Source organism: Chanodichthys erythropterus, chromosome 18 (genome assembly GCF_024489055.1).
Source record: "Chanodichthys erythropterus isolate Z2021 chromosome 18, ASM2448905v1, whole genome shotgun sequence".
NCBI classification, from domain to species: domain Eukaryota; kingdom Metazoa; phylum Chordata; class Actinopteri; order Cypriniformes; family Xenocyprididae; genus Chanodichthys; species Chanodichthys erythropterus.
The window spans coordinates 23,879,598-23,906,710 of record NC_090238.1 but is presented as its reverse complement, the minus strand read 5'-3'; the positions used below and the strand labels follow the sequence as shown (position 1 = coordinate 23,906,710).

The following is a 27,113-nucleotide window of genomic DNA, read 5'->3' as shown; positions in this document are numbered from 1 at the left end:
AAAGTCCTATGTGTTGAATATATCTTCACAGACACTATTTGTGACAAACATGGCAAAAAAAAAAAAAGAGCAAAAAAAAAAGAAGAAAAAAAGCAACAGCTTTTCTCTAAATATGTTGAAGTATCAGATCTCGTGAGTTCAGTACACATAAACCAAAGAACAGTCTTCGGTCTCCATCCATGAGACTTTGGAGAGCAGTTCTCTTTTTTTCCCCCTCTTTCCTCCGCAGTCTCCCCGCGGTCTCCGCCCCCCCAGTCTGCCTGAATGGGAACACCCAGAGCGGGATCCCCGGCGTTCCTGGCGTCTATCCCAAACACAGCTCACAGTCGGTCAAAACAACGTCCTAAATCGTGTTTCATTGAAAAAGGCGGCGTATTGCAGATAAAATATTTGACTGCAATGTTACACCTGCCGCAGGATGTTGTCTCTAGATCTGGAAACTGATACTACTGCGGAGGACACAGCGCCAAGCACCCCAGATGGTGGCGCGGAGACACCGGCCAGTCTCGATGTGCTGGAAGAGGTATGAGATAAGTCTTATGACTGCTGTTATTACTATATGTAGGCTACCACAGTCATGGAGGAGAGGGCTTTCTGTGGAGTGTAACTGTCTTACTGTGGTTTCACTTCTTCCAGTAAAAGGCTGGTCACAGTAGATCTGAGATTGAAAAATGTTATCGTAAATTCACTTAAAGAAGAAACTGTTAAAAGTGATACCTTTATCATTTCTCTGCTTCCAATTGATGCATAAACTTTATGGTGTACAAGTTATTGATAATCATCTAGCCTGGAAGACATTACCGACTGCAGACCCGTAGGATGCCATACTTATCTGATTTATGCTGTACTGGAAGGAGAATGTTTGAGACACCTCGTTTAATTTTTGTGGTGGTATTAAAATCAGTGTTGCTGCTTGATTCCATAATGACAATAAATTAGACAAGACCTCACATTCACAAGGACAAACGTAGATTTAAATTGCATCAGGTGTATAGCTCTAAATGCATTGTCATAAATGTCTAAATGTGTGATATGCCATATATGTCATATTCACTGCACTCAGCCTCACTTTATATGATCTGTGCATTGATTAACAACACCTCAGAAACACACTGCTGTAATTATGGAACTGCCGTTGAGGAAAAGATTATATGCCTGTTAGCTTGATAGTCACTCTCACCAAGGGAGTTAGAGTAGTTTTTGAGCAGATCTGTTTAACTCCATGTTTGGATGAACCCTTTTAAATATAGGCAAACACACTAAAAAGTCTGGCACTGATGCGGAGTCCATCCATGCATCTCTGGGTACATATTGTCTTGTGAAGCGTTTTGGCATGGCCTGCCAGGTCTATGAATGTCCCTCAGCTTTCACACAAATCCTGCTTGCTTAAACCCAGAACTATTTGTTTTCTTCTGAAAAATTACATCTGAATAGTATGTTGATTTGACTCGCCATTTTCAGGATGTTATTCTTTATAAATATTATTGAATTATTAAATGCGCTGATTATACTGTGTATATGTACACAACCACACATATACAGTATTTTCAAAAAAAAAAAAAAAAATAAAAAAAAAAAAATATATATATATATATATATATATATATATATATATATATATACACACACACACCGATCAGGCATAACATTATGACCACTGACAGGTGAAGTGAATTATCTCTTCATCACGGCACCTGTTAGTGGGTGAGATATATTAGGCAGCAAGTGAACATTTTGTCCTCAAAGTTGATGTGTTTGAAGCAGGAAAAATGGGCAAGCGTAAGGATTTGAGCAAGTTTAATAAGGGCCAAATTGTGATGGTTAGACAACTGGGTCAGAGCATCTCCAAAACTGCAGCTCTTGTGGGGTGTTCCCGGTCTGCAGTGGTCAGTATCTATCAAAAGTGGTCCAAGGAAGGAACAGTGGTGAACCGGTGACAGGGTCATGGGCGGCCAAGACTCATTGATGCACATGGGGAGCGAAGGCTGGCCAATGTGTTCCGATCCAAAAGACGAGCTACTGTAGCTCAGATTGCTCAACAATTAATGCTGGTTCTGATAGAAAGGTGTCAGAATACACAGTGCATCACAGTCTGTTGCGTATGGGGCTGCATATCCGCAGACCAGTCAGGGTGCCCATTCTGACCCCTGTCCACCACTGAAAGCATCAACAGTGGGCACTTGAACATCAGAACTGGACCACGGAGCAATTGAAGAAGGTGGCTTGGTCTGATGAACCACGTTTCCTTTTACATCACATGGATGGCCGGGTGCGTGTGCGTTGCTTGTGCTGCTTTGGGCAATGTTCTGCTGAGAAACCTTGGGTCCTGCCGTCCATGTGGATGTTATTTTGACACGTACCACCTACTTAAGACCATGTACACCCTTTCATGGAAATGGTATTCCCTGGTAACTGTGGCCTCTTTCAGCAGGATAATGCACCCTGCCACAAAGCAAAAATGGCTCAGGAATGGTTTGAAGAGCACAACAACGAGTTTGAGGTGTTGACTTGCCCTCCAAATTCCCCAGTTCTCAATCCAATCGAGCATCTGTGGGATGTGCTGAACAAACAAGTCCGATCCATAGAGGCCCCACCTCACAACTTACAGGACTTAAAGGATCTGCTGCTAACATCTTGGTGCCAGATACCACAGCACACCTTCAGGGGTCTAGTGGAGTCCATGCCTCGACGGTACAGGACTGTTTTGGCACCAAAAGTTGGCCCAACCCAATATTAGGAAGGTGGTCATAATGTTATGCCTGATCGGTGTATATACACACACACATACACACATATACAGAACCGTGATGAGCAGTTACTTCAAATTAAACGTAATTTCTTTAGATGGTACCACAGTAATCAAACAAACAAAATCCCTGCTCCCACATTCGGTATTCCTGAAGTCATTATCAAGTTTCAGCTGTAATCTGCTTATGCATCTTAGATCATCAAAACCATATTATGTCCAAAGTTTCACTTATCACAGAGCAGTGAGGATAAGAGCAGTTTTTCTAGAGTATGCTTTTGAATGGCTGACTGTTAGCTCTGTCACAGTATTCTCTTTCATGTGGGATTTCCATTATTGATGTTGCACCTCACTCTTCCCTCTTTAAAAGCCTTTCAACCCCTATAAATATCAGAAGCAGTGGTATTAGCTGCTGAAATGTACAGACGCTTACTGGACAACACCATACATTCTCAACGCATACAGATATTGAGCTTAAAAACGTTTTTTTACACATAAACTTCTCAGATTTTTGATCTGTTCATTTAACTTACAGTACCATATTAGTATTTATAATTCATTGAACTCGCAGCAATAGCTGCCACTTTTCATCATAATTTGCATTCAGTACCCTTTGAGTTAAATTCAATCTCACAATTGGGAGCAAAGGTCCTATTCCACTTCTGTGCACTGCTAAAGAAGTGTACCGCAAGTTCAGAGTTAGCACACACAAGCATTGCTGAGCCGCTCTCCTGCAGGTTTCAAATACAAAAAATCAATTAGATAGATTTTGTCTGACATTGATTGAAGACTCAATACAAGGTGGCAAAGACATTCACCATGTTTTGTTTCAACTGACTGTTGCCTGGATACATAGGGCCCTATGATTTTCACGTGTTTTTGCATGTTGAAAGGAAAAACGGGAAATCGCAAAATGTCATCATAAAATTTTAATTACCTGTTAACCATTTTATTGCAGATCAATTGTCTAAAGCAAGAGTGCTTGTTTTAGGCTTAATAGACATAATCTGGAGACTTTGTGCCAGGATGTACTGTAAGTAATTAAGTCTGAACTGAGGGATTGCTACAAATCCTCAGTCTTGTCAGGCCCCACTTTCTCACATAGATTTATATCCCTCTAGACATGTTAAGGGTTTACTCTCAGTGCGTTGTCTGCACTTTATTTGAATTAGACTCAAATGAAACCATGCCCATTGCAGACTTGAATTTTATTTTAAATTGATTTTATTTTTATTAGAAGTGTACATGAAGAGGTTAAAGGTATAGGACATTTAAAGGGATAGTTTACGCAAAAATGAAAATTTGCTGTTAATTTACTTAACCTCAGGCCATCCAAGATGTAGGTGACTTTTTTCTTCAGTAGAACAGTACAGAAGATTTTTAGCTGAAACTGTGGTCCTTGGTGATTCATATAATGGAAGTCAATGGGTGTCGTCACTTTGAGATTCAAAAAAAAACATATGCAGACAAAACTAATTGAATACCCGCGGCTCCTGGCGATATACATTGAGGTCTTAAGAAGCAAAACAATCGGTCTTAGCAAGAAACTGAACATTGTTTACAACATTTTTACCTCTAATCCACAGCCTTGGCAAACAACCCTGAGCGCATTCACAACAGTCTGGAGCATAAGGTTACTTGAAGTATGGAGAGTCGCCTGATGATTTTAAAGACATCCAAAGTACTACTGAAATCATCAACCATTGTGATGACCAGCTCTTTTAAACAGCTTTAGAAGTTCGTACTGCTCGTGAACATGCGTCCTCCCTAGTAAACAAACAATGTCAGCTCACATGCGAGGTCGCTCCCACACATACGTCATTTTGCATCGTGAATGTGCTCAGGACTGTTTTCCAAGGCTAAATATGTGGTAAATAATATTTAGTTTCTTGCATAGATCGATCGTTTCACTTCTTAAGATCTCAATGTATCGTCAGGAGCTGCGGGTATTAATTTTGTTTTGTCGTCATAGGTTTTTTTGAATCTCAAAGTGACGGCACCCATTGACTTCCATTATATGAATCACTGAGGACCACAGTTTCAGCTAAAAATCTTCTTTACTGTTCTTCTAAAGAAAAAATGTCACCTACATCTTAGATGGCCTGAGGGTGAGTAAATTAACAGCAAATTTTCATTTTTGGGTGAACTATTCCTTTAAGAAGAGCACAAGCCGCGCTTCCACCACAGGAACTTTCATCAGGAACTAGGGACTTTGGTGTGGTACTCGGGGTGTTTTGACCACAGGAACCAGGGTCTAAATAAAGTTCCGGGTAAAAATTTCCCCCCCAGAAAGTCCCTGCTCATGAGGTAGTATTGTTTTTTTAAAGCAACATTCGGAGGTGGAACTTGGGCGCCTAACATGCTGATTGGTTGAGTTACGAAGCATTTTGATTGGTTGACTCCTCACAGCATTTTATTTCAACCACCATTTTTAAAAGTCTGTTGCGGTACATGCAGTAAGAGTTGTTTTCTATTTGAATCAACAAAAATATGACTGATGGATGGACCAATGACGAGGTTCAGGCTTTCTTAAGCTTATATGCGAATGACAAAATCTAGCGGAAGCTGGAAAGTCGTGCGTAGTCCTACATCACCGGACTAATTTGCCTAATCCTCACGGTACTGTAACTGCGATGGAAAAGCAGCCAGCAACAGGTCTGAGGGGAAAAAGTTCCTGGGACGAAGACTTCAGATGCAAAAGCTTCTAAGTGCCCTCTGAAATTTTCTTCTAAAATGAGCATTTTTATCAAGCTCATGCGTTTAGGTTCAGTAATTTCACTTTAATGGCAATTAATAAGTCCTTTTCATTACTATTAAAGTGAAATAACTGAACATAAACATACGAGCTTGATAAAAATACTAATTTTCAGACAGCACTTAGAGGCTTTTGCATCTGAAGTCTTCGATTGTTCTGGGTAATTTTGGTGGAAACATGGCTTAAGGCAGTTTTATTTTATTATTTATATTATTTCGAATTAGCTTTTATTTTTATATTCTCAGTTTTCATTTTAGAATAACATTTACTAATTTTGTGCTTTTGAAAATAATTTCTGTTTAGCTCTAAAGTTTTAGTAATTTTAGTACTCCAACAGGTTCAGTGATTGTATCTTATTTTAGCTTTATTTCAATTACCAAAAACGAGTTTTAATAGTTTTAAATTTAATTACAACACTGATGTGAGGAAAAATTATCCTTTTGTACAATATCATTGTCTCATATAAGTGACACTAAATCTCTGATGATTTGTTTCTTCATTACCTCTTGTTTTCTTATTCACAGCTAGTCTGTGTTACAATATACTAATTACTATTTCTCTTTCTCATTATCCCTTGTAGCAATGGCCAATAAAGCAGTCCCTGGGTGCCTCAATGTGCCGCGAGACGCACTGGCGTTGTCTTCTCCTTTCCTTGCTCATGTATAGCTGCCTGGGTGCCGTGGCCTGGTGTCAGCTCACCCAGGTCACCAAGCTGAGCTTCGATTCCTCCAGTACTTCCCTCACAGCCTCAATGAACTCTCTTAGAGGGGGTCGCTCCATGATATACCACGACAGCCCTTGCTCTGACGGTTATGTGTACATCCCCTTGGCCTTCCTGTTAATGCTCTATGCTGTTTACCTTATGGAGTGCTGGCACTGTCGGTCCCGCAGCGAGTTGCAGTGCAAGGCCAACGTTGAAAGCGTGTACGATAGAGTTCTGCGCATGCGTCAAGCCCGACCGTGCGTCTGGTGGAAAGCCATCAGTTACCATTTTGTACGTAGGACTCGACAAGTAACGCGTTACCGGAATGGAGATGCATATACGACCACGCAGGTTTATCACGAGCGTGTAAACACACACGTGGCCGAGGGCGAATTCGACTACAGCCGCTGTGGAATGAGAGATGTATCGCGAAACTTGCGTGGACTGGAGGGTCATGCGGCGACGCGATTGCATTTCTCCAAATGCTTCAGCTTCGCAGGAGCAGGACCTGAAAATGCATACCTCAACCAGCGAGCCAGGTTCTTCTCGGAAATTGAGGGTTTGGACGACTACATGGAAGCCCGTGAAGGCATGCTGCTGAAGAACGTTGACTTTAAAGAGCACCTCATCGTTTATGTGGATCCCGACCAACTGCCGTGGTACACTTCTCGGGTCACCTTCTGGATGGCGGCTCTCCTCATGCTCTCCTGGCCACTGCGAGTGCTGATCGAGTACCGGACGGCGTTTGTGCACTACCAAGTCGAGAAACTCTTCGGGCTAGAGTATAGCAACAACAGCCCATCTCCAGAGGCTGACACCACCGTGAGGAACACTCGCTATGGCCTTCCGAGAGCAGAAACGGTGGACAGTACAGAGCTGGAATGGCACATTCGTTCAAACCGCCAGCTTATACCCAGCTACTCGGAAGCCATGCTGATGAACCTGGGGGCTTCTGGGTCAAACCACAGAGACAGCAATTCCTCCAACCGCTTGCTGTTGGACAGCTGCTCAGCGCAGAGCTACGGTACGTTGGTGCAGAACTGTGAGCACTGTTTGCAACAAGAAGGTGGGCAAAGACGGCCAACAATCAGCTCTAGCTGTTCCTCCATCTTCTCTCGTCACACCTTCCACTCCCGTTTGTCACTAGACACCTCGCACTTCTCGTTGTGCCGCATGTATGGCTCCAGACGCACTATGGGACTGTGGAGAAGCCGCAGTAGTACACTTACAGAGCGCTGCTGCCCTGATGAGCAGTGCTGCAGGTCTTACACCAGTCAGCTCGCCCTTAATGAGAGCCCGCCGAACTACCAAGACGCTCGCTTCTTCCCAGTCCTCATTGTCCATCGGCCTGAGGGCTGTGGGGACTCATCTGAGGTGAGGAGGTATTATGTTCGCAGAGGCTCCTGTTGTGTGGAGACTTCGGTTTGAAGACTAATTCTGTGATAGAAAATGTTTAACAAACATCATTATTTGCACTATACACAGAAAGTGGACTTGATGGCTATTTCATTCAATATAAGGAATTGCTTGACGTTGAACTGATGAAGTGTATTCTCATGAAATGTATCTTGCTCTAACAGCTAACAAATGCAAAATTAGAAATGTGGCGGCACTGAAGACTTTTTTGTTTACATTTTAATTTTAATTAAGGGCTGAATTGGAATTATCAACCAGCTTTTGACACTATTTATTAATGGTTGGTTGACAAATATGTCAGCTTGAATAAATAAAATCTACCAATAGACATGTTGCATTTATATATAATTACCTTACATTATTTTATTTTTATTTATTAATAATAAAAATATGTTTTGTGTTAATCCATGTATCATTTATAACTTATCTAAACTTGGCCATAGTGTTGCTGCAGAAGAAGATAAGCATTGCTATAGGATTATTAAAGACTAAAAAGGTTTACTTTAGCAAATGGAATATCCCTAAATCCTTAAGATTTTAATACATGCTTCAAAATGAAAGAAATGAGTCTGGTTGTATCATGTACTGTTATCTTTTTTTAGAAATTCTTTTTCTTTTATTATTATTATTTAGTTGTTGCTTTATTTTGATACTGCTAATCCATTGAATGAATATGTTGGCATCAAAGAATTCTCTGTGATGTTTGGTTTATATAAGGTAAGGTTGCATGGCAATTTGCTCACATTGTTTCAAAGAAGCAGGTGATCTATTATGTATGCAGCTTGTTGGAAACTCTCCCTCTGAAGAGGTTCCCAGACACAGCAATATGGTCCTTCACACCTTGGTATATCAATGTGTAAGTCTCTGTAACAAGAGAGACATTACATTCAAAATACATCAGCTCATCAAATGAGCTTAATGAGACTTATCATAATAGCAATTCCCCTTTAAAGTAAATGTTATGGCCTGTATCTTTGAAGTATGGTTGTGTGAAAGACAAGAAATGCTGTTGAAATGGCAGTGACTGTTAAAAAAATAAATTGCGGCAATGCTAAAACATGCAAAATGTCTTTTCTTCATCGATTTGTTTATTCTTTTCATGTGTAGATGTGTTCACGATTGCTTTTGTTTCATCTGTTGGGTAGTAAGCATTGTCTATGTGAAGCTGTATTGTGACTGAATCCTCCTCCTCTCATGCTGCATGGAATTATCGTCCGGTCTTGGTCCGTAACTCACTTGCCGAAGTCCAAACAGCTGTACACCAGAAACAGGCCAAACTCACTCACTCGCTTTTCTTGTTTGCCCAGAAAGCAGCTTTAATTGGACCATGACTGTGCTAGAATCATTCACAACAAATGTAGCCTACACAACAAATACATTTCACCATCTTGTAAAAGATATCTCAACTCTCCTTAGGTCAACCCAAAAGTTTTATCTTTGTTTTTAATTTTTTAAAGTATTAAGTGACTTTAACAAACAGGCTACATCAGCATAAGTCATTTGAATCACGTAAATAGATGCTTAAAATAACAATTAGCATGGAGTGAAGACTGTGAGCACTGAGCCGAATCTGCACAGAGCAAATCAGTTCATTCTTAAAGGGTTAGTTTCCCCCAAAAAAAGAAAATTCTGTAATTAATTACTCACCCTCATGTTGTTCCACACCCTTAAGACCTTCGTTCACCTTCAGAACGCAAATTAAGATATTTTTGATGAAATCGGAGAGGTAGGCTATATGACTCGTCCAGACAGCAATTTAACCACCACTTTCAAGGTCCAGAAATGTACTAAAGACAACGTTAAAACACAGTCGACGTGACTGCAGTGGTTAAATCTTAATTTTATGAAGCAACGAGAATACTTTTTGTGCGCAAAAACAAAACAAAAATAACTTTATTCAACAGTATCCTCTCTTCCGTGTCATTCTCATACGCTGTTTACGTTCAGCACTTCCAGGTTCTACATCAAAATGCGGTGTTTTTGTGTTTCCATTTGCGCAAACAGCAAAAGAAAAACTCCACAATAGAGTTTGCACAACTTTCAAAAAGAGTAAAAAAATAGAGAGCGATTGATAACGGCAGTCAGAAGAGAGAAAGATGTCATTTTTACCATAACTCCAAAGCCGCTGTATCGGTAACACCCTCACAGCAGCGTTAACTAGTCTTTTTTAATTTGATGCAAATGTAATACAAGACTAAACATAGTGTTATAAATGTACACACGTTTTTAAAAAATAAAAATATTTAAAAAATTGCAGGATTTACGATATTGACGACCGTTAAAACGCGTCATCACAGTCTTTGAAAGTGCTCGAGGTCGCATTTGAAGGCTGCATACGTCATCGAGTCAGTCTCATTTAAGAAAAGTAACCGTTAGACTGCAAAGTAATAAAGAAATTAAAGTATTTTATACCTCACGAGGAATAAAAGTCAATTTTATTACGGTTACTTTTCTTAAATGAGACCGACTCGATGTCGTATGCAGCCTTAATGCGATCATTTGGACAGTTTATATATCTAGGATCATAAGTTCACAGAGGCATGGCAGCAGCTCTGCAGCGAAAACAAGCCCGTCTCGTTGCTATGGCAACATTTGAGCTACAAGAGCTGTAGTAACTTAACTTTACCTTTGTCAGCGACCTGCTTTTCTTGTTTTGTTAAAAATTATTTTTACCCTCCTTGCAAGTCGAAACGTTTGATATAAACTGCTCTGAAAAATAAATATGAAATTTCCAATGTGATCTCTATGCTGTGATTCCAGTGGAGACGTGATTTGTGAAGTGTGGCGGTAGGTGGCTTTACATAGTAACGTAACCATAATGGCTAACTTACTGGATTTTTTAAAATTATTTTATTTGTTTATTCATTGTGTTCAAAGTATGTAGTGCTTTACAACGAAGTTCAGATTTCTTTTAACAGCTAAAAGGCTGTTTTTTTAAGAATCAAATAATCAATTTCTATTTGATCATTGTTTCCTTTTTTAGACAATGTCCCATAAGACCTCACAGACAACCATGTATTTACAGCATGCAAACTGGAGACCAGAGCACCATAGCAAGCGCAGAGAGGAGCGTCTTTACAAACGATTTCTGAATAATGCAAGCCGGAGCCTTTCTTTCTCTGAAGAAGTTATATATGACATGGGGGCCATTTCATACAGAAAATGTGATTTTGGCTGGCTTTTCCAAGCCACAGGCCCTTTAGCACCATGTACCAAATTAAAGAAAATTAAAAAGCACGGGAACAAAAATATAAACTGCAACATTAATCCTTTAACCCAAGAAGGCGGCAGAATTTCAGTACAGGCTCCTTCAGTGAACACCAAAGCATCTTTCATCAATCCTAGTGATCAAAACAAGACATGCGATGCATTTAGAAACACAAAACCAGTCAAGGTGTTGAATGTGCACACCTGTCTAAAGAAATCTCATACAGAGGATCGGGAAGCCCAGAGCAGCGAGTTTGCACAAAATAAGACTAGTCATCTGTTGCAACTGAGGAAACAACACAGGTAAAACTGCCACAGAATCTTATCATCATTTACTCAACCTCATGTCATTCCAAACTTGCATGACTTACTTTTTTGTGGAAAGAAAAAGAAGATATTTTCTTGGTTTCGGTTTTGGAATGACATGAAGGTGAGTAAATAATGACAGAATTTTCATTTTTGGGTGGACTAACCCTTTAATTCATACACATACTTAGTCCCAAGATCCATTTGTATTTCACAGTTTTGTTTTCTTTTTTGTGGCGTCTGTCCTTATTTAACAGGATACCAGGTCATGTGCTCTCTCCAGTGAGTATCAATGTGCAGAACCACTTAAATAAGTCAGCAACCACTATAACCATCAAGCACATTGAGATCCCACAGGCCCCTCGTCTGCAGGATATCCTGAATCCACATGCTGGTGGCCATGTCACAGAGAGCATCTTTAAACAGGAGATCTTCTCAGGTGACTTACTAAAAACTTAATAGACTTACTTACTAAAGTAAGTGTTAAAAATGTATTGAGACACGGAAAGCTGAAAATTTTATATATGTGGCTCTAAATATTCAGGTTGCTGTCTTACATTTGGCAGGCAGAGCTGTAAAAGCAGAACAGCGATGGGTGGATCAGCCCACCAGTATTGACTATGACCTCAAGCAGGGTCTCAGACCTCCTGACTTCAGTGTGCAAGAACTTGAGACCCCCAAACAATCTGTGGCTGAACTTTCCACTCTTCGCTATGCAGTTGACAAGTGGAGGAGTGCCTGCAACATCAGTAGGTGTTTCTTTTATTGAATTTATTAAGTAATACACTTGCACAAATGAATAGATTTGTTAGCCGTGAAGCACACAGCTATATAAAAAGATATACAATGTGTTTCGTATGAAGGAAAGCACCTTTAACACCTGCGTACATTTCATTATTTTTACATCAGTTGCTATCATGGGAACACCTTTTGGAAAATAATTACGTGTTTTCATCTAGAGTTGCCCTTGCGGAGTGTGACCATTGAGGGCCTAAAAAGGGCTCTTAGTGACCCTAATAACACAGTGCGGCTGGAGGCCATCATAACCTGTGCATCAAGAGCAGTAAACGGACCACAAGAAGAGCTTCACCCTGGCAAAGCAGGTTAATCTGTCATCTAAAAATTTCAATTCATTTAAAATAGAATAAAATAAAATAAGTTCAAAAGTTTGGGCTCAATTAGATGTGTTTAAATAAATTATTTTAATCAGCAAGAATGCATCAAATTAATCAAAAGTTACAGTAAAAACCTTTACATTGTTACAAAAAAAATCTATTTCAAATACTGTAAATGCTGTTCTTTTGAACTTTCTATTCACCAAAGGTTTCCACAAAAATATTAAGCAGCACAACAGTTTTCAACATTGATAATACTAAGAGCACCACATCAGCATATTAAAATTATATTTTATAAAATGTATAGTACAGGCCTTGATTCTGATTGGTTGAGCCACGTTTGAAGCCGTTGTAAAATTCTCGAAAACATGCAGCTGACCGCAATTACATAAGTATCGCTGTGCCTGTAACGAATGGGGACTCAGGCAGAGATCCATGTGCAAGCTTTTATTCATAGTGAGCATAGTCGTACAGGCTGGGTCGATCAGGGGCAAACAGGAACAGCAAGTAACAGGCAGAGTCATAGTCAGAGTACAGGCGGAAGATCGAGGACAGGCAGATATCATTCACAGAACAGCAGCCAAGGCAAGGGTCAGGACAGGCAGCAATGGGTCAATAAACAGGTACAGGCAGGAACGGTAACAACAAACAGGCAGACAGCATATAATGCTCAGAAATATCACACAGGGCAAACAAGACTTTGCCGTGAGGTGGTGTGTGTGAAAGTCCTTTATAGTCCTGGTAATGCGCGGCAGCTGGGTGTGGTGATTAGTGTAGTGATTGGTAGAGTGAGTGCAGGTGAATGGCAGAAAGGATTATGGGGAATGTAGTCCGGGAAGTGACAGGAACATGACAGGGAACAGATGGTGATCGTGACAGCGCCACTTGAATGAGTATGTTGCTGAGTTTGTTTAGCAACAACTCTTAGCAGCGTAAACATATGTTTGTTCTTTATTGATATTATTCATTGAAGCTTACAGCATTATGTAGAAGAGTTTTGTGAGAGAGATATCAAATGACAGGAGTTTATTACCTGCATTCAGATTTAGGATTTTCCTTCAGGTCAGTCCTGTTTATAATAAAAAATGTCCGCTGCAAACTTGTCCTTTTAACATTTAATGGGTTTTCCCGTGCCCTGCTGACTAACGGCACTAGTCAAAGCATCTCAGTTGAGTCTTGCTCCGTGTTCACAACAAGTTTCAATATAAAATCTTTTTGACTGAATGACTCGCTCATAAAGACAATCTTCTGTTGCTGTTCATGGTTAGGGACTATTTTTTTCCAGCAGAAGGACGCCTTTTAATTATTTTACTTCATTAAAGTTGCATTGATATGTATTTTTTGGCTTTAATATTTGTATTGTACTCCGCTCTGCGTCGTGCCTAACAACGCCCCTTAGCTGTTATAAATTCACTGTAAACCACAGCTTCACGGGCTTATTGCTTTATTGATGGATCATGTGACACTGAAGACTGGAGTGATGACTGCTGAAAATTCAGCTTTACCATCACAGAAATAAATTACATTTTAAAATATATTAAAGTAAAAAATAGTTGTTTCAAATAGGAAAATTTATTATTGCTGTAAATTTATTAATATTACTGTATTTTTGATCAAATAATTGCAGCCTCGGTGAGCATAAGAAAATTCTTTCAAAAACATTTAAAAATCTTACCGACCTTAAAACTTTTGAATGGTGTTGTAATATAGCAAAATATAATATAATATAATATAATATAATATAATATAATATAATATAATATAATATAATATAATTAATATATATTTTTAAGAAAATTCATAATTAAATAACATAGTAGAATTTTATTCCAAAAGTGACAGCTAATTCTGTTTGCTCAGCTCAGCGTAGTAAGGAATGGAAGTTGAAGGCGGAACCACAGGAGCTGCATGCTCTAATTGTCTCAGCCCTTGAGGACCCAGTGAAGAGAGTTCAGATGGCTGCTGCAGTGTGCCTGTATGCCATGAGGACACCTAACACACACGCCAGAGACCTACTACGAAGCATGATAAAACAAGGTACATAGAAGGAAGGATACCACTTCTTGAAACCTAAAAATGCCAATTAAAATAAACTTAATAGCAAATATTATTGTTATAAGTAAAGCAATCTGTCCTACTCAGATGTTGACTCAAAATGACCATCATATGTTATGACTCAGACCCCTGTGACACAGGTGCAGACAGCTGGGTGGCGGCGCAGTGCTTGGCGATAGACGGTGATGCAAGTCAAGCTGTCATACAGAGACTCCTGTCACAACACTTCCACAGAGACGCTCCTTCGGATCAGGAACAGTCTATGACGTTACTCTCCAACATCAGCAGCAAGACTGTGAGTGACTCTCTCACTGGTTTTTGCATAAAAGAAAGATTATATCATTTTTGCATGCACTAGTTTTTGAAAGAGGTCTCTGACCAAGGCTGCATTTAATATTGTGAAATATTAGTTTAAAATAACCATATATATAATTCATGTCTTGGCAAAACCTAATTTTTAGCAACCATTACTCCAGTCTTTGTCACATGATCCTTCAGGAAATAATTGTAATATGCTGAATTGACCCTCAAGAAAGATTTCTTATTATCAATCGCAGAGGAGTTTGAATAATGTACTGATCAGGAAATTGTGCTCGCCCCAGGGTATCAGTAAAAACACATCACAGGATCCAGAATTTTCTCATCTTTACTTTCTATTTTTGTGTGTGTATGAGTGTGTGAAATAAACAAATGAATAACATATTACAATAAGTAATTAAAACATACATATATAATAGTAATGTACATGTCATTCTACATTCAGTACAATTCTCAGGGTTTGGACTGCACTACCCAAATTAACCATTAGATGGCGCAAATAAACAACAGGGATCGCAAATTCTCCGTGTCTCTGAGAAAACGCTCAGTCATCATCATATATCGGCAGGGTTACGGAAGATACGACAGATACTATTAACTTGACACTAATGAAAGGTGTTAACATTGCACTAACCACAAGCAAGGAATAAAGCAACTAAATAACTTAAGTAAGTTAAATAACTTGGTGAATGCTAAGGACACAAAGGAGACAAACAACTCGATATTTTACTTTGAACACACTTGTAACAAGACAGATAGGCTACTATACTAAAGAGCACAAATAAGTAAAAAGACTTACATTTTATCATGAACACACACACAGAAGGTAAACTTTGAAGGTTAAGATAGAGGAAGATATATGTGTGTTCTTCTCTTATTTCCAAGGAAGTTTCTAGCACGCCACCTAGCGTCCTTTCCGACGTCACCAATAAGTTCGTCGCTGATTGGTTAAATCTCCTTAAAGGTGAAATGTGTAAAATTTGGGAGGATCTATTGACAGAAATGCGATATAATATACATAACTATGTTTTCAGAGTTGTATAAAGACCTTACAATTGAACCGTTATGTTTTTATTACCTTAGAATGAGCCATTTCTATCTCATACACCGTCATCTTATACACTCATATACACACTCACATGCGTCATCTTATACACTCATATCAAGTCGCCATTTTACACACTGCACCTTTAACATCAATACTATTTGTGTGGAAACGATAATACATTTTTTCAGGATTCTTTGATGAATAAAAAGTCAAAAGAACTTTTATTTGAAACTGAAATCTTTTGTAACATAATAAAGGTCTTTACTGTCACTTTTGATCAATGTAATACACCCTTCCTCAATGAATATTCTTTCTTTCAAAAACATATTTCTGACCCCAAACTTCTGCATGGTGTTTCCCATCCAGACCGTAGTGCGCTCTCTTCTAGCAGAAGAGTTAAACAGCGCTAACTGCAAAACAAGAGTTCAGGCCTGTACTAGCATTGCAAAGCTCAGAAGTCCAGTCAACAAGGTATCATAAAGTAATTCTTTAGGACATTTCAGATACCTATATCTACATATCTAATATCTCTATAATGATTGTTGAACATACTAGAAATGCTTCTCTTGCAGGATATTTGCAACAAACTGATACACATGATGTGGAACGACTGGAACTGTGCTGTTCGTCATGCTGCAGCACTGGCTCTGAGTGAACTAAACGAGGCCAGAGAGATGCACAGTGAGCTGAGGTTACTATCGCTACCCAACAGACACATCAGAACACTTATATTCAGTTCTTTCTTAACAGACAAACAATATCTCCACAGCGCAAAACTGGAGGAGGGCCCAACCGCTTGGCGGGTGGAAGCGCTGATCTTAATTGGTCAGCTCAAAATAATGACACCCAAGCTACTACCCACTTTCCTGCGGTGCTTTAATGATGACTTTGTGACTGTGCGCAAACAAGCTTGCTTGACTGCAGCTTCTCTAATGATGAAAGACCAGTCGGTGAGGAAATGACACAGCTGTGGAAATGCACAATAGATCTATGATAGCATGTGAGCAATACAAAGACTGTGAAAAAGAAATTGAGGGTTCACTCGACTGACCACATAAAACATGTTCACAGATCCTGAATCAGCTAATTAACCTGATGCAGAATGAGCCAATATGGGAGGTGAAAGTGGAAGCAATTAATGGTAAGCTTGAAAATGAATGTGCAGCCATTCTGTGTTACTGTTTTTATTATTATACTAAAGAAATATTATTTATATAAATGAAGCTTTAAAGAAAATAGGGTGGATGAACACGGCTCTTCGGGAGTTGTTGATGTGGGCTGTACACCACGAGGAAGAGCCCAGTGTGCGCATTGCTGCCTGTGAGGCCCTGAGAACTTCAGATGCAAAGGGCCCCGAGTTACAGCATTTCCTACAAGAGCGTTATGCACTGGAACCCAATGCTGAGGTGCAGAGGTGTGTGCTAATAGGACACTATCATTATTTGGAGTAAGATTGTAAAATTGAATTCTAAATGTTATTTTAATCATATTTCTCACTAAGGCACATTAAAGGTCTTCTGAAAAAGCATGGATACAGTCTGCAGGCAGATGAAAGAAAGATTCATGAGATAAAGCTCCAGGTTAGTACGCTTCACTATATGTTACCAATGCTTCAGGCACAGTAGCTACTGGTTTATTCAATGCATTTTGTTCTAGAAACAGCATATTGTTCTCAACCTTAAAAGGGGAGTATTGATATTTTTAATTAAAATATTTTAGATTTTGTGAATCCAGAAGTTTCAAGAACTGTTTTTTTAATAAAAACAAATATTTCCATTTAATATATTAACATTATATAATATTAATATATAAAAATATATGTCTTGATTTTATGTTTTTTAGCATTTTAATTTATACCAGTTTATTTTAATATAATAATAATTAATTCACTTAACCTCTCTATATGTATTCAGGTCTGTTTTGACTCAAAAGTACACACATTTAAAAAACAAAACATAAACAAACATAGTTTTTAGTACAAAAATGAAACTTTGGATATGTGTTAAGACTGTCAAAATACACATAATATCTTTCCAGATTTTTGCAATAAAAAAATTAAGAGATATAATAATTTAAACTAAATTGTTATGCAAACACCCTTTGCATTCAGATCCGTTTTGACCTTAAGTGAACTGTGGCTTTAGGTTAGGCTTTAGGCTTTAGGTGGCTCTACGAGTTAGGTTTATCTAAAATGATATCACATTTTTCCTTTTTACTGACAGCATTTTGTTTATAAACATACTCATAATATCACAAATATTCTGAAATTACAATAAAATGGCAAATTTAGTTGTCTGGAGGTCAAAAATTCAGACCAGATAGTCAATGTCCATATATATACATAAGTCTATAAGTTCTTTTTTCATCTGAAAGTAAAAGTTTATGCCATTAAAATGAATATATTTTGTTTGAAATCATTTCAGAGTAATACTGATGTTGTTCTGTTAGAAAAAGAATGTTTAGTTTTTCCTGCATCACACTGGTTTTTGCTGTAGTTCTTGTAACATTTTAAATGTCAAAGAATTTCTCTCTCTCTCTCCCTATATATATATATATATATATATATATATATATATATATATTTATTTTCTCTATAATATTTCAATTAATGAAAAGAGGGTAAATGAAATAATAGCATTGTAAAAACTTGATAACTTTATTAAAGGTGATAGAGAGGATTTTTTCGTCGACTGAGAAACCAAAGACTGTTACTGAGATTTTGAAATGAGCGCATGCGTAAGAACAGCCCCCCTCCTTCACAGCTCATTTCAAAGGAACGCCTCCCAAAACTCGTGCACGAGTATTGGAACACGAGTGTTTACCACCGGCATTCGCCGTGTCGTGTTAGTGGATTCATTATGTCAGACTCAGACTCAGTTGTTACTCCCGTCTCCGGACAAAAACATTGCATGCGGCGCCTGAGGAGTGTGGAAAGTTACTGGAGCGCGCAGCCGCGCTCATCTCTCACAAGGAACGTCATGGCAGTGATTGACAAGTCAGAGGGCCAATCGTTTACGTGATGATCGGGTAAACGATTGGCTGATGTTTTTAAGGCCCTACCTCGTGCACAGATGATGTATATTAATATTATTCCTTTCATTGTACCTAATAAATAGTCTTTTATCAGTTATTAAAGACAGTTTCAAGTAATATTGCAAAAATGTATAAAACAAAACATCCTCTTTAGCACCTTTAATGACAAGTTATTTACAAATGTTTTTAGGTGAAAAATATTAAGTTATGACTGCATTATAAGCTTACATTCCACAGGGTCCAAACGGACCGGGTGTATAGTTTTTTTTAAAGCAATAAAATGTGGCCTCCTTGGCACCCTGGTCAAGTGGTGCTTGCTGCAGAGCCAAATGACCTCCAGCTCCACCTCTCTGGAGCTTAAACTGTCTAATGGGTGGAGAGATAGGGTTATGGGTAGGGTTAGGGTGTGGTTGGTGGATGCAGCTCCACCCATCATGCCCACAGTAGGTGGGGGAGAGAGGGGGAGCTGGAGGTTATACTCCACCCATGGCTCTGCAGTGAGTAGCCTCTCCACCTGGTTGAGAATTAGTGCTCTAGAAATAGATGTCTCAGCATCACACTAATTGCAAGTTGCTCTTTTTCTGTTATTCTATAGGTGGAGCTGTTGTGTACAAAACACATCATTACGCAGAAAGTGCTCTTAATAGAAGAGATGGGAAAGCAGCAACAGCACAAATTATTGTACTGAATTGGTTTCATTTGTTCTACTATATAAAATATTAAAAAGCCTAAATCAAACCTTTTGAGTTGTTCCACCTAAAAATCATACGTTGCAGTCACTGATGTTTAAGCAAGCAGGCTCCTCCAGTTCACTAATTTTACACTGATAGTATATTGAGATATCAGCAAAAGGAGAGTATATGTAGCACACAAACAATATAATAATACATGATGCTGGTTACCAGTGCTGAAACCCTCCGGTTTTGGTTTGAAATGTGGAACATTTATTTATTATTATTATTATAAAAGAAAAACATACAAAAAATGAAACGTGCCTGAAAATGTATATACTGCCACAGAATATACTCCATAAATCAGTTCTCTCTAATGCATCAATACAATATTAAACAAAATGTGAAAGCTTATAGTTAGATGTTTACAGAAAATACAAATGTAAAAATGTATACTAAATCTAGTCAATGATTTTGTAATTAGTTCATTTTATTATTATACTGTCCACTAGTATCCTGAACAAACAGTGAGTGATTTTCAATCTGAAAATCTTTATCAACTAGACGTGTCTGTGAATGTCCTCGTCGCTTAAGAACTTGCTTGTACAGGTTCTCGACCTCAGTGACCTGAGCCAGCAGTTGAGTTCGGCCATTGTTCTGATGGGGAACATATGCATTTACATTATAAACATGACAGGTTTGCGAGAATAAAGGTAAAGAACATCACATATAGACAGTGGTTTCAAAGCATAACACATTTATATGAACATTTAACCACCATATTCTGTATATTTTTATTTCTAATGAGCACATTCATGTTGACTGATTCATCAAAAAAGATAAATATATACTGAATACCAGTGTGTTTATATATATACACTTACCAGATCACTCAGATAACTATCAGTGTTTGGAATTGCTCGAACCATCTTAATTTTCATTTCCAAGTTCTGAATAAACTCCACCACCATCCCCATGAGCTCTACCACATATCTGTACACAGATTTATGTTACATTAAACAATAATCAGTGCTGTAAGTAAATATTTCAATAAAAAAGCACAATTTAAATCTCTAAATGAAAGCCATTTTGTATGAGCGGCACATTAAAAGCCTCTGACCTGTGAAGATCAGCCTGAATGGGCAGGTTCTGCTGACACAGTGGTTTTGTGAGTCTCTCTCGCAGGACTGTCTGTTCTCGCAACACTTCCTGAAGGTGGGAAGTAAACTGTTGCAAGGAAGCAAACCTTTGACCTTAAAATGAAACACATATTAGTAAAATTAAAATCTAGTGTATGTGTAAATCTATGTTGAAAAGTCAATGTATGTGCACAATTCTGTTTCCAACACTTACTGAGGTAATGACTGTGAGTGACGTCTGCACCGTCTCTTTCCAGCCTCAGCAGCTCTAAATCTAAATTAGTCTAAAACAACATGATGACAAATAGAAAATCATTTCAGTTGTTTGAAAATCAGAAAAGTGGTGCAATGTTTTCATGGCTCTAGTTTGGTTTCAACCTGATCAAGATCATGTCTAATTCTGCTGAGCTGTTCAGCTTCAAGTAAAGAAGAGGAAAAGACTTCCGATTCCCGTGGGATAGCATCAAGCTCCTCCTGTAAGATTCATAATACAAATGCATAACATTAACCATTAGAACCGTTTATAATCAATGTCAAAAAATCATCTCTTGCTTTACCTGTGTCATGGTGCCTGATGTTACACATCTTGCTAAAATCTTAGCAGCAGGTGTCACAGTGTAAGTAATGGGGTCCCAGGGATTCATAACATGTGTGATTTCAGACCTGATGCCAATAATACAAACAATAAAGCCTAATAAATTAAGTTGTTTCTTCAGATATGGGCATTTTCATGATTTTTATTAAACAGATTACAACTTTTTGTTATGCAGGTCTGACAGACATTGTGATGGGAAAAAAATATCAGATGGTAGGAAAAATTATATTTCAATGTTTTTGCTTTCACCCACAAAACCTTTCGCGTGCAAATGTTTTGCATTTTCTTGCAAAAGTATTTCTTTCCCCCGAGAAACCAAAATCCCTTTTCTCAGTGAACGCTAAAGTTTTGCATGCAAATGCAAAACGTTTACATTTAAAGACAGCATAAAACAGAAATCTTGTATTGTGACATATCTGATATCCTAGTTTTTTTGTTTGAGAATTTACATGTAAATTAGATTGGATCATTGTCCGCCCTAGCGCCAGTAAACACGTCATTAGAGAAGAGATCTTGTTACATTTAAAAAAAAATTAAAAAAAAGACTATGACGGCGCATTTGTTTAAAAAAAATAATGATGTGCACAGATACACTGTTTATAATAAATAATGCAATATTCCATAAAAAATAAGAATTGTCCACTTGGGATAGAGTACCCCAGGGATGACGTGTTTTTGTAGGCCAACCCAGAAGTTAGCAGCGCACGGGTTCCCTCGATTGAAAGCCTATGCATTTTTCCCACAGACACTTGGAAAATCGCTGAAAATAAGCTCTGTGTTTAACAAAGGGTTATGACACGTACACGTTTTGTCTATCAAGATAATCTTTACAAGGTAAGACAACATTTATAAATTTTTAAGTCTAAATAAAGTCGTCAGATATAAAAAGCTAACAGTAGGCTATAAACGGACTACAGCACACCATGGTCGCGGATCAACGTCACCACCACCAAGCGTCCTCAAACTTTATTTAGAAAACAACTTTATTTAAAAACATGCTCACGGATTATGATCTGTGCTGTTATTAATAATGACGTCTAAAGTCCCCGCCAAAGGAAGTAGTCCCTTTTAGCAATTTGTTAGCAACCGCCGATTTTAAGACACAGTAAAAGTTTTTTAAAAAATCACAAGCAGGTTATAACAGGTGTGTTTTATGTCATTGATCAAAACATGAAAGTATTTAGAGGCTTTGTTAACCACAGACCTTATTTCAGGCAATTTAGCAAAAACCCATTCAAAAAACCCATAACTTTACGGCGTTGGAACCGGAAGTCCTAAAATGCTAACTCGCTTCCCGGTTTTGCCTACAAAAATGCGTCATCCTTGAGGCACTCTATTTCATGGTGACTTTAATTTTCAAAAGGAAACTAGACCTTTAGGGGCTCCGTGGTCCACTGCTGGACATTGGAGGCATTAAATTAACTCAAAAAACATGTTCTAGCTCTATTAAAACGATAAACGCTCAGTAATTTTCTTTCTAAAGTAAAACTAGATTGACTACTTGTTGCTCAAACAGGGCCATTGCTATGTCTCAACTGTTATATTAATAAAAATGCTGACTATATTGCTGCGTGACTTGTTATTTTCAAGTCGTCCCGTATTACCTGTCGTTTATGAATACGATGTCCTCGATCTGCAAACAAATGTCTGTGTTGTTTCAATCAACCGCCTTTTTGTAACTTCTCACTTGAACACTAGCACAGCTACGCAAGCGTATAAGAAGCGCAGATATCGTCAACATAAGCATACATTAGAACAGGATTAATCGCTAACCTGAATAATAAGCATATAACATACAGATCATAGAAAATGAAGCGCGATGCGCAATGCAACTTCCTTCATCGTGATAGTCAGCAGATTCACAAATACCCACAAAGAAGAACAAGTGTGCACTTTTATGAGTAGTTTAAATCACTTATAAATAAATTACAAAAGTATACATAAATATGACTTGCCTATAACGGTCTTATATCCGTGATTTAAATAATGTCCGAATTTCGAATTTGTCGAATCAGCGGACATCGAAATGTAGATCACTTACTTCAACAGCTGCACGCCATTGCTGTTTGCATTCTAGATCCGCAGCGATTCTGTTATAATGAAATTAAGGCATTACGTGAATTAGAAACAATTCTTTCTGCAAAGTTAGGTATTTTTGTTTTAGTTAGTCAGTCGAAAATATTATATTCGCGAACAGTTTGATGAATCGTGATGCGGTTATATTTGACATGGTGCAGTAAGAAGCGGGTCACACAATGACAACAGTCCAGCAAAACAAACCCCAGATGTCACTGTGCTAGATTCATCCCAGGGTCGTCTCAACCTGTTTCTCGAGTACAGTTCACATTTACATTAAGATATAGCGAGAGAAATGTCGGCTGCGGCGCGTATAGCAGCGCCAGTGATGCTGTCCCGGTTCCGCGGCGCTCTGGTCGGTTCGGTGTTGGGTGACTGTATAGGCGGCGAGTTCGAAGGCGCTGTTGATGTGCCTCTGGATCGAGGCAGAAGAGTTAAACAGCGCTAACTGCAAAACAAGAGTTCAGGCCTGTACTAGCATTGCAAAGCTCAGAAGTCCAGTCAACAAGGTATCATAAAGTAATTCTTTAGGACATTTCAGATACCTATATCTACATATCTAATATCTCTATAATGATTGTTGAACATACTAGAAATGCTTCTCTTGCAGGATATTTGCAACAAACTGATACACATGATGTGGAACGACTGGAACTGTGCTGTTCGTCATGCTGCAGCACTGGCTCTGAGTGAACTAAACGAGGCCAGAGAGATGCACAGTGAGCTGAGGTTACTATCGCTACCCAACAGACACATCAGAACACTTATATTCAGTTCTTTCTTAACAGACAAACAATATCTCCACAGCGCAAAACTGGAGGAGGGCCCAACCGCTTGGCGGGTGGAAGCGCTGATCTTAATTGGTCAGCTCAAAATAATGACACCCAAGCTACTACCCACTTTCCTGCGGTGCTTTAATGATGACTTTGTGACTGTGCGCAAACAAGCTTGCTTGACTGCAGCTTCTCTAATGATGAAAGACCAGTCGGTGAGGAAATGACACAGCTGTGGAAATGCACAATAGATCTATGATAGCATGTGAGCAATACAAAGACTGTGAAAAAGAAATTGAGGGTTCACTCGACTGACCACATAAAACATGTTCACAGATCCTGAATCAGCTAATTAACCTGATGCAGAATGAGCCAATATGGGAGGTGAAAGTGGAAGCAATTAATGGTAAGCTTGAAAATGAATGTGCAGCCATTCTGTGTTACTGTTTTTATTATTATACTAAAGAAATATTATTTATATAAATGAAGCTTTAAAGAAAATAGGGTGGATGAACACGGCTCTTCGGGAGTTGTTGATGTGGGCTGTACACCACGAGGAAGAGCCCAGTGTGCGCATTGCTGCCTGTGAGGCCCTGAGAACTTCAGATGCAAAGGGCCCCGAGTTACAGCATTTCCTACAAGAGCGTTATGCACTGGAACCCAATGCTGAGGTGCAGAGGTGTGTGCTAATAGGACACTATCATTATTTGGAGTAAGATTGTAAAATTGAATTCTAAATGTTATTTTAATCATATTTCTCACTAAGGCACATTAAAGGTCTTCTGAAAAAGCATGGATACAGTCTGCAGGCAGATGAAAGAAAGATTCATGAGATAAAGCTCCAGGTTAGTACGCTTCACTATATGTTACCAATGCTTCAGGCACAGTAGCTACTGGTTTATTCAATGCATTTTGTTCTAGAAACAGCATATTGTTCTCAACCTTAAAAGGGGAGTATTGATATTTTTAATTAAAATATTTTAGATTTTGTGAATCCAGAAGTTTCAAGAACTGTTTTTTTAATAAAAACAAATATTTCCATTTAATATATTAACATTATATAATATTAATATATAAAAATATATGTCTTGATTTTATGTTTTTTAGCATTTTAATTTATACCAGTTTATTTTAATATAATAATAATTAATTCACTTAACCTCTCTATATGTATTCAGGTCTGTTTTGACTCAAAAGTACACACATTTAAAAAACAAAACATAAACAAACATAGTTTTTAGTACAAAAATGAAACTTTGGATATGTGTTAAGACTGTCAAAATACACATAATATCTTTCCAGATTTTTGCAATAAAAAAATTAAGAGATATAATAATTTAAACTAAATTGTTATGCAAACACCCTTTGCATTCAGATCCGTTTTGACCTTAAGTGAACTGTGGCTTTAGGTTAGGCTTTAGGCTTTAGGTGGCTCTACGAGTTAGGTTTATCTAAAATGATATCACATTTTTCCTTTTTACTGACAGCATTTTGTTTATAAACATACTCATAATATCACAAATATTCTGAAATTACAATAAAATGGCAAATTTAGTTGTCTGGAGGTCAAAAATTCAGACCAGATAGTCAATGTCCATATATATACATAAGTCTATAAGTTCTTTTTTCATCTGAAAGTAAAAGTTTATGCCATTAAAATGAATATATTTTGTTTGAAATCATTTCAGAGTAATACTGATGTTGTTCTGTTAGAAAAAGAATGTTTAGTTTTTCCTGCATCACACTGGTTTTTGCTGTAGTTCTTGTAACATTTTAAATGTCAAAGAATTTCTCTCTCTCTCTCCCTATATATATATATATATATATATATATATATATATATATATTTATTTTCTCTATAATATTTCAATTAATGAAAAGAGGGTAAATGAAATAATAGCATTGTAAAAACTTGATAACTTTATTAAAGGTGATAGAGAGGATTTTTTCGTCGACTGAGAAACCAAAGACTGTTACTGAGATTTTGAAATGAGCGCATGCGTAAGAACAGCCCCCTCCTTCACAGCTCATTTCAAAGGAACGCCTCCCAAAACTCGTGCACGAGTATTGGAACACGAGTGTTTACCACCGGCATTCGCCGTGTCGTGTTAGTGGATTCATTATGTCAGACTCAGACTCAGTTGTTACTCCCGTCTCCGGACAAAAACATTGCATGCGGCGCCTGAGGAGTGTGGAAAGTTACTGGAGCGCGCAGCCGCGCTCATCTCTCACAAGGAACGTCATGGCAGTGATTGACAAGTCAGAGGGCCAATCGTTTACGTGATGATCGGGTAAACGATTGGCTGATGTTTTTAAGGCCCTACCTCGTGCACAGATGATGTATATTAATATTATTCCTTTCATTGTACCTAATAAATAGTCTTTTATCAGTTATTAAAGACAGTTTCAAGTAATATTGCAAAAATGTATAAAACAAAACATCCTCTTTAGCACCTTTAATGACAAGTTATTTACAAATGTTTTTAGGTGAAAAATATTAAGTTATGACTGCATTATAAGCTTACATTCCACAGGGTCCAAACGGACCGGGTGTATAGTTTTTTTTAAAGCAATAAAATGTGGCCTCCTTGGCACCCTGGTCAAGTGGTGCTTGCTGCAGAGCCAAATGACCTCCAGCTCCACCTCTCTGGAGCTTAAACTGTCTAATGGGTGGAGAGATAGGGTTATGGGTAGGGTTAGGGTGTGGTTGGTGGATGCAGCTCCACCCATCATGCCCACAGTAGGTGGGGGAGAGAGGGGGAGCTGGAGGTTATACTCCACCCATGGCTCTGCAGTGAGTAGCCTCTCCACCTGGTTGAGAATTAGTGCTCTAGAAATAGATGTCTCAGCATCACACTAATTGCAAGTTGCTCTTTTTCTGTTATTCTATAGGTGGAGCTGTTGTGTACAAAACACATCATTACGCAGAAAGTGCTCTTAATAGAAGAGATGGGAAAGCAGCAACAGCACAAATTATTGTACTGAATTGGTTTCATTTGTTCTACTATATAAAATATTAAAAAGCCTAAATCAAACCTTTTGAGTTGTTCCACCTAAAAATCATACGTTGCAGTCACTGATGTTTAAGCAAGCAGGCTCCTCCAGTTCACTAATTTTACACTGATAGTATATTGAGATATCAGCAAAAGGAGAGTAT

The 27,113-nt window shown here is 38.2% G+C and overlaps 3 protein-coding genes and 1 pseudogene across 11 annotated transcripts; 3 read left to right on the top strand and 1 right to left on the bottom strand.

Annotated features, from left to right (window-relative positions):
• Positions 1–418: 418 nt before the first annotated feature.
• Positions 419–7,632, top strand: si:dkey-13p1.4 (transmembrane protein 151B). The gene is made up of 2 exons (XM_067368269.1): positions 419–523; positions 6,082–7,632. The coding sequence occupies exons 1-2, from the start codon at positions 419–421 to the stop codon at positions 7,630–7,632; spliced, it is 1,656 nt and encodes a 551-aa protein (XP_067224370.1).
• Positions 7,633–10,606: 2,974 nt separating this feature from the next.
• Positions 10,607–19,434, top strand: LOC137006275 (HEAT repeat-containing protein 4-like; annotated as a pseudogene).
• Positions 19,435–19,619: 185 nt separating this feature from the next.
• On the bottom strand, positions 19,620–23,572 carry LOC137006991 (HAUS augmin-like complex subunit 2). Of its 8 annotated transcripts, XM_067368216.1 has the most exons (9): positions 23,388–23,571; positions 23,149–23,197; positions 22,712–22,810; positions 21,070–21,175; positions 20,891–20,986; positions 20,727–20,796; positions 20,494–20,626; positions 20,258–20,366; positions 19,620–20,030 (listed from the first exon to the last, which is right to left on the bottom strand). In XM_067368216.1, the coding sequence occupies exons 4-9, from the start codon at positions 21,154–21,156 to the stop codon at positions 19,854–19,856; spliced, it is 672 nt and encodes a 223-aa protein (XP_067224317.1). In that variant the 5' UTR covers positions 21,157–21,175; positions 22,712–22,810; positions 23,149–23,197; positions 23,388–23,571; the 3' UTR covers positions 19,620–19,853. The 8 variants fall into 8 exon arrangements, with proteins under 8 accessions (XP_067224317.1, XP_067224321.1, XP_067224320.1 ...); XM_067368220.1 differs by lacking the exon at positions 22,712–22,810 and having other exon boundaries at positions 21,070–21,203; positions 23,388–23,572; XM_067368219.1 differs by lacking the exon at positions 22,712–22,810 and having other exon boundaries at positions 21,070–21,182; positions 23,388–23,572.
• LOC137006985 (HEAT repeat-containing protein 4-like) lies at positions 23,554–27,086 on the top strand. 2 transcript variants are annotated; one of them, XM_067368192.1, is made up of 7 exons: positions 23,554–23,692; positions 23,794–23,902; positions 23,972–24,171; positions 24,293–24,362; positions 24,446–24,635; positions 24,723–24,801; positions 26,849–27,086. In XM_067368192.1, exons 1-7 carry the CDS (start codon positions 23,591–23,593, stop codon positions 26,939–26,941), a joined length of 843 nt encoding a protein of 280 aa, XP_067224293.1. In that variant the 5' UTR covers positions 23,554–23,590; the 3' UTR covers positions 26,942–27,086. The 2 variants fall into 2 exon arrangements, with proteins under 2 accessions (XP_067224293.1, XP_067224294.1); XM_067368193.1 differs by having other exon boundaries at positions 23,794–23,912; positions 23,991–24,171.
• Positions 27,087–27,113: the final 27 nt, after the last annotated feature.

What these genes read in the sequence shown, in the direction of transcription:
- LOC137006991 (XM_067368214.1), bottom strand. Translation starts at nt 21,156, where the DNA reads ATGAATCCCTGGGACCCCATTACTTACACTGTGACACCTGCTGCTAAG. An exon ending in CATCAGGCACCATGACACAG is followed by an intron (nt 20,987 to 21,069) that starts GTAAAGCAAGAG and finishes TGAATCTTACAG; the next exon opens with GAGGAGCTTGATGCTATCCC. An exon ending in TTAGACATGATCTTGATCAG is followed by an intron (nt 20,797 to 20,890) that starts GTTGAAACCAAA and finishes ATGTTGTTTTAG; the next exon opens with ACTAATTTAGATTTAGAGCT.
- si:dkey-13p1.4 (XM_067368269.1), top strand. Translation starts at nt 419, where the DNA reads ATGTTGTCTCTAGATCTGGAAACTGATACTACTGCGGAGGACACAGCG. An exon ending in GTCTCGATGTGCTGGAAGAG is followed by an intron (nt 524 to 6,081) that starts GTATGAGATAAG and finishes TATCCCTTGTAG; the next exon opens with CAATGGCCAATAAAGCAGTC.
- LOC137006985 (XM_067368192.1), top strand. Translation starts at nt 23,591, where the DNA reads ATGTGCCTCTGGATCGAGGCAGAAGAGTTAAACAGCGCTAACTGCAAA. An exon ending in CGAGGCCAGAGAGATGCACA is followed by an intron (nt 23,903 to 23,971) that starts GTGAGCTGAGGT and finishes CTTTCTTAACAG; the next exon opens with ACAAACAATATCTCCACAGC. An exon ending in TTCATGAGATAAAGCTCCAG is followed by an intron (nt 24,802 to 26,848) that starts GTTAGTACGCTT and finishes GTTATTCTATAG; the next exon opens with GTGGAGCTGTTGTGTACAAA.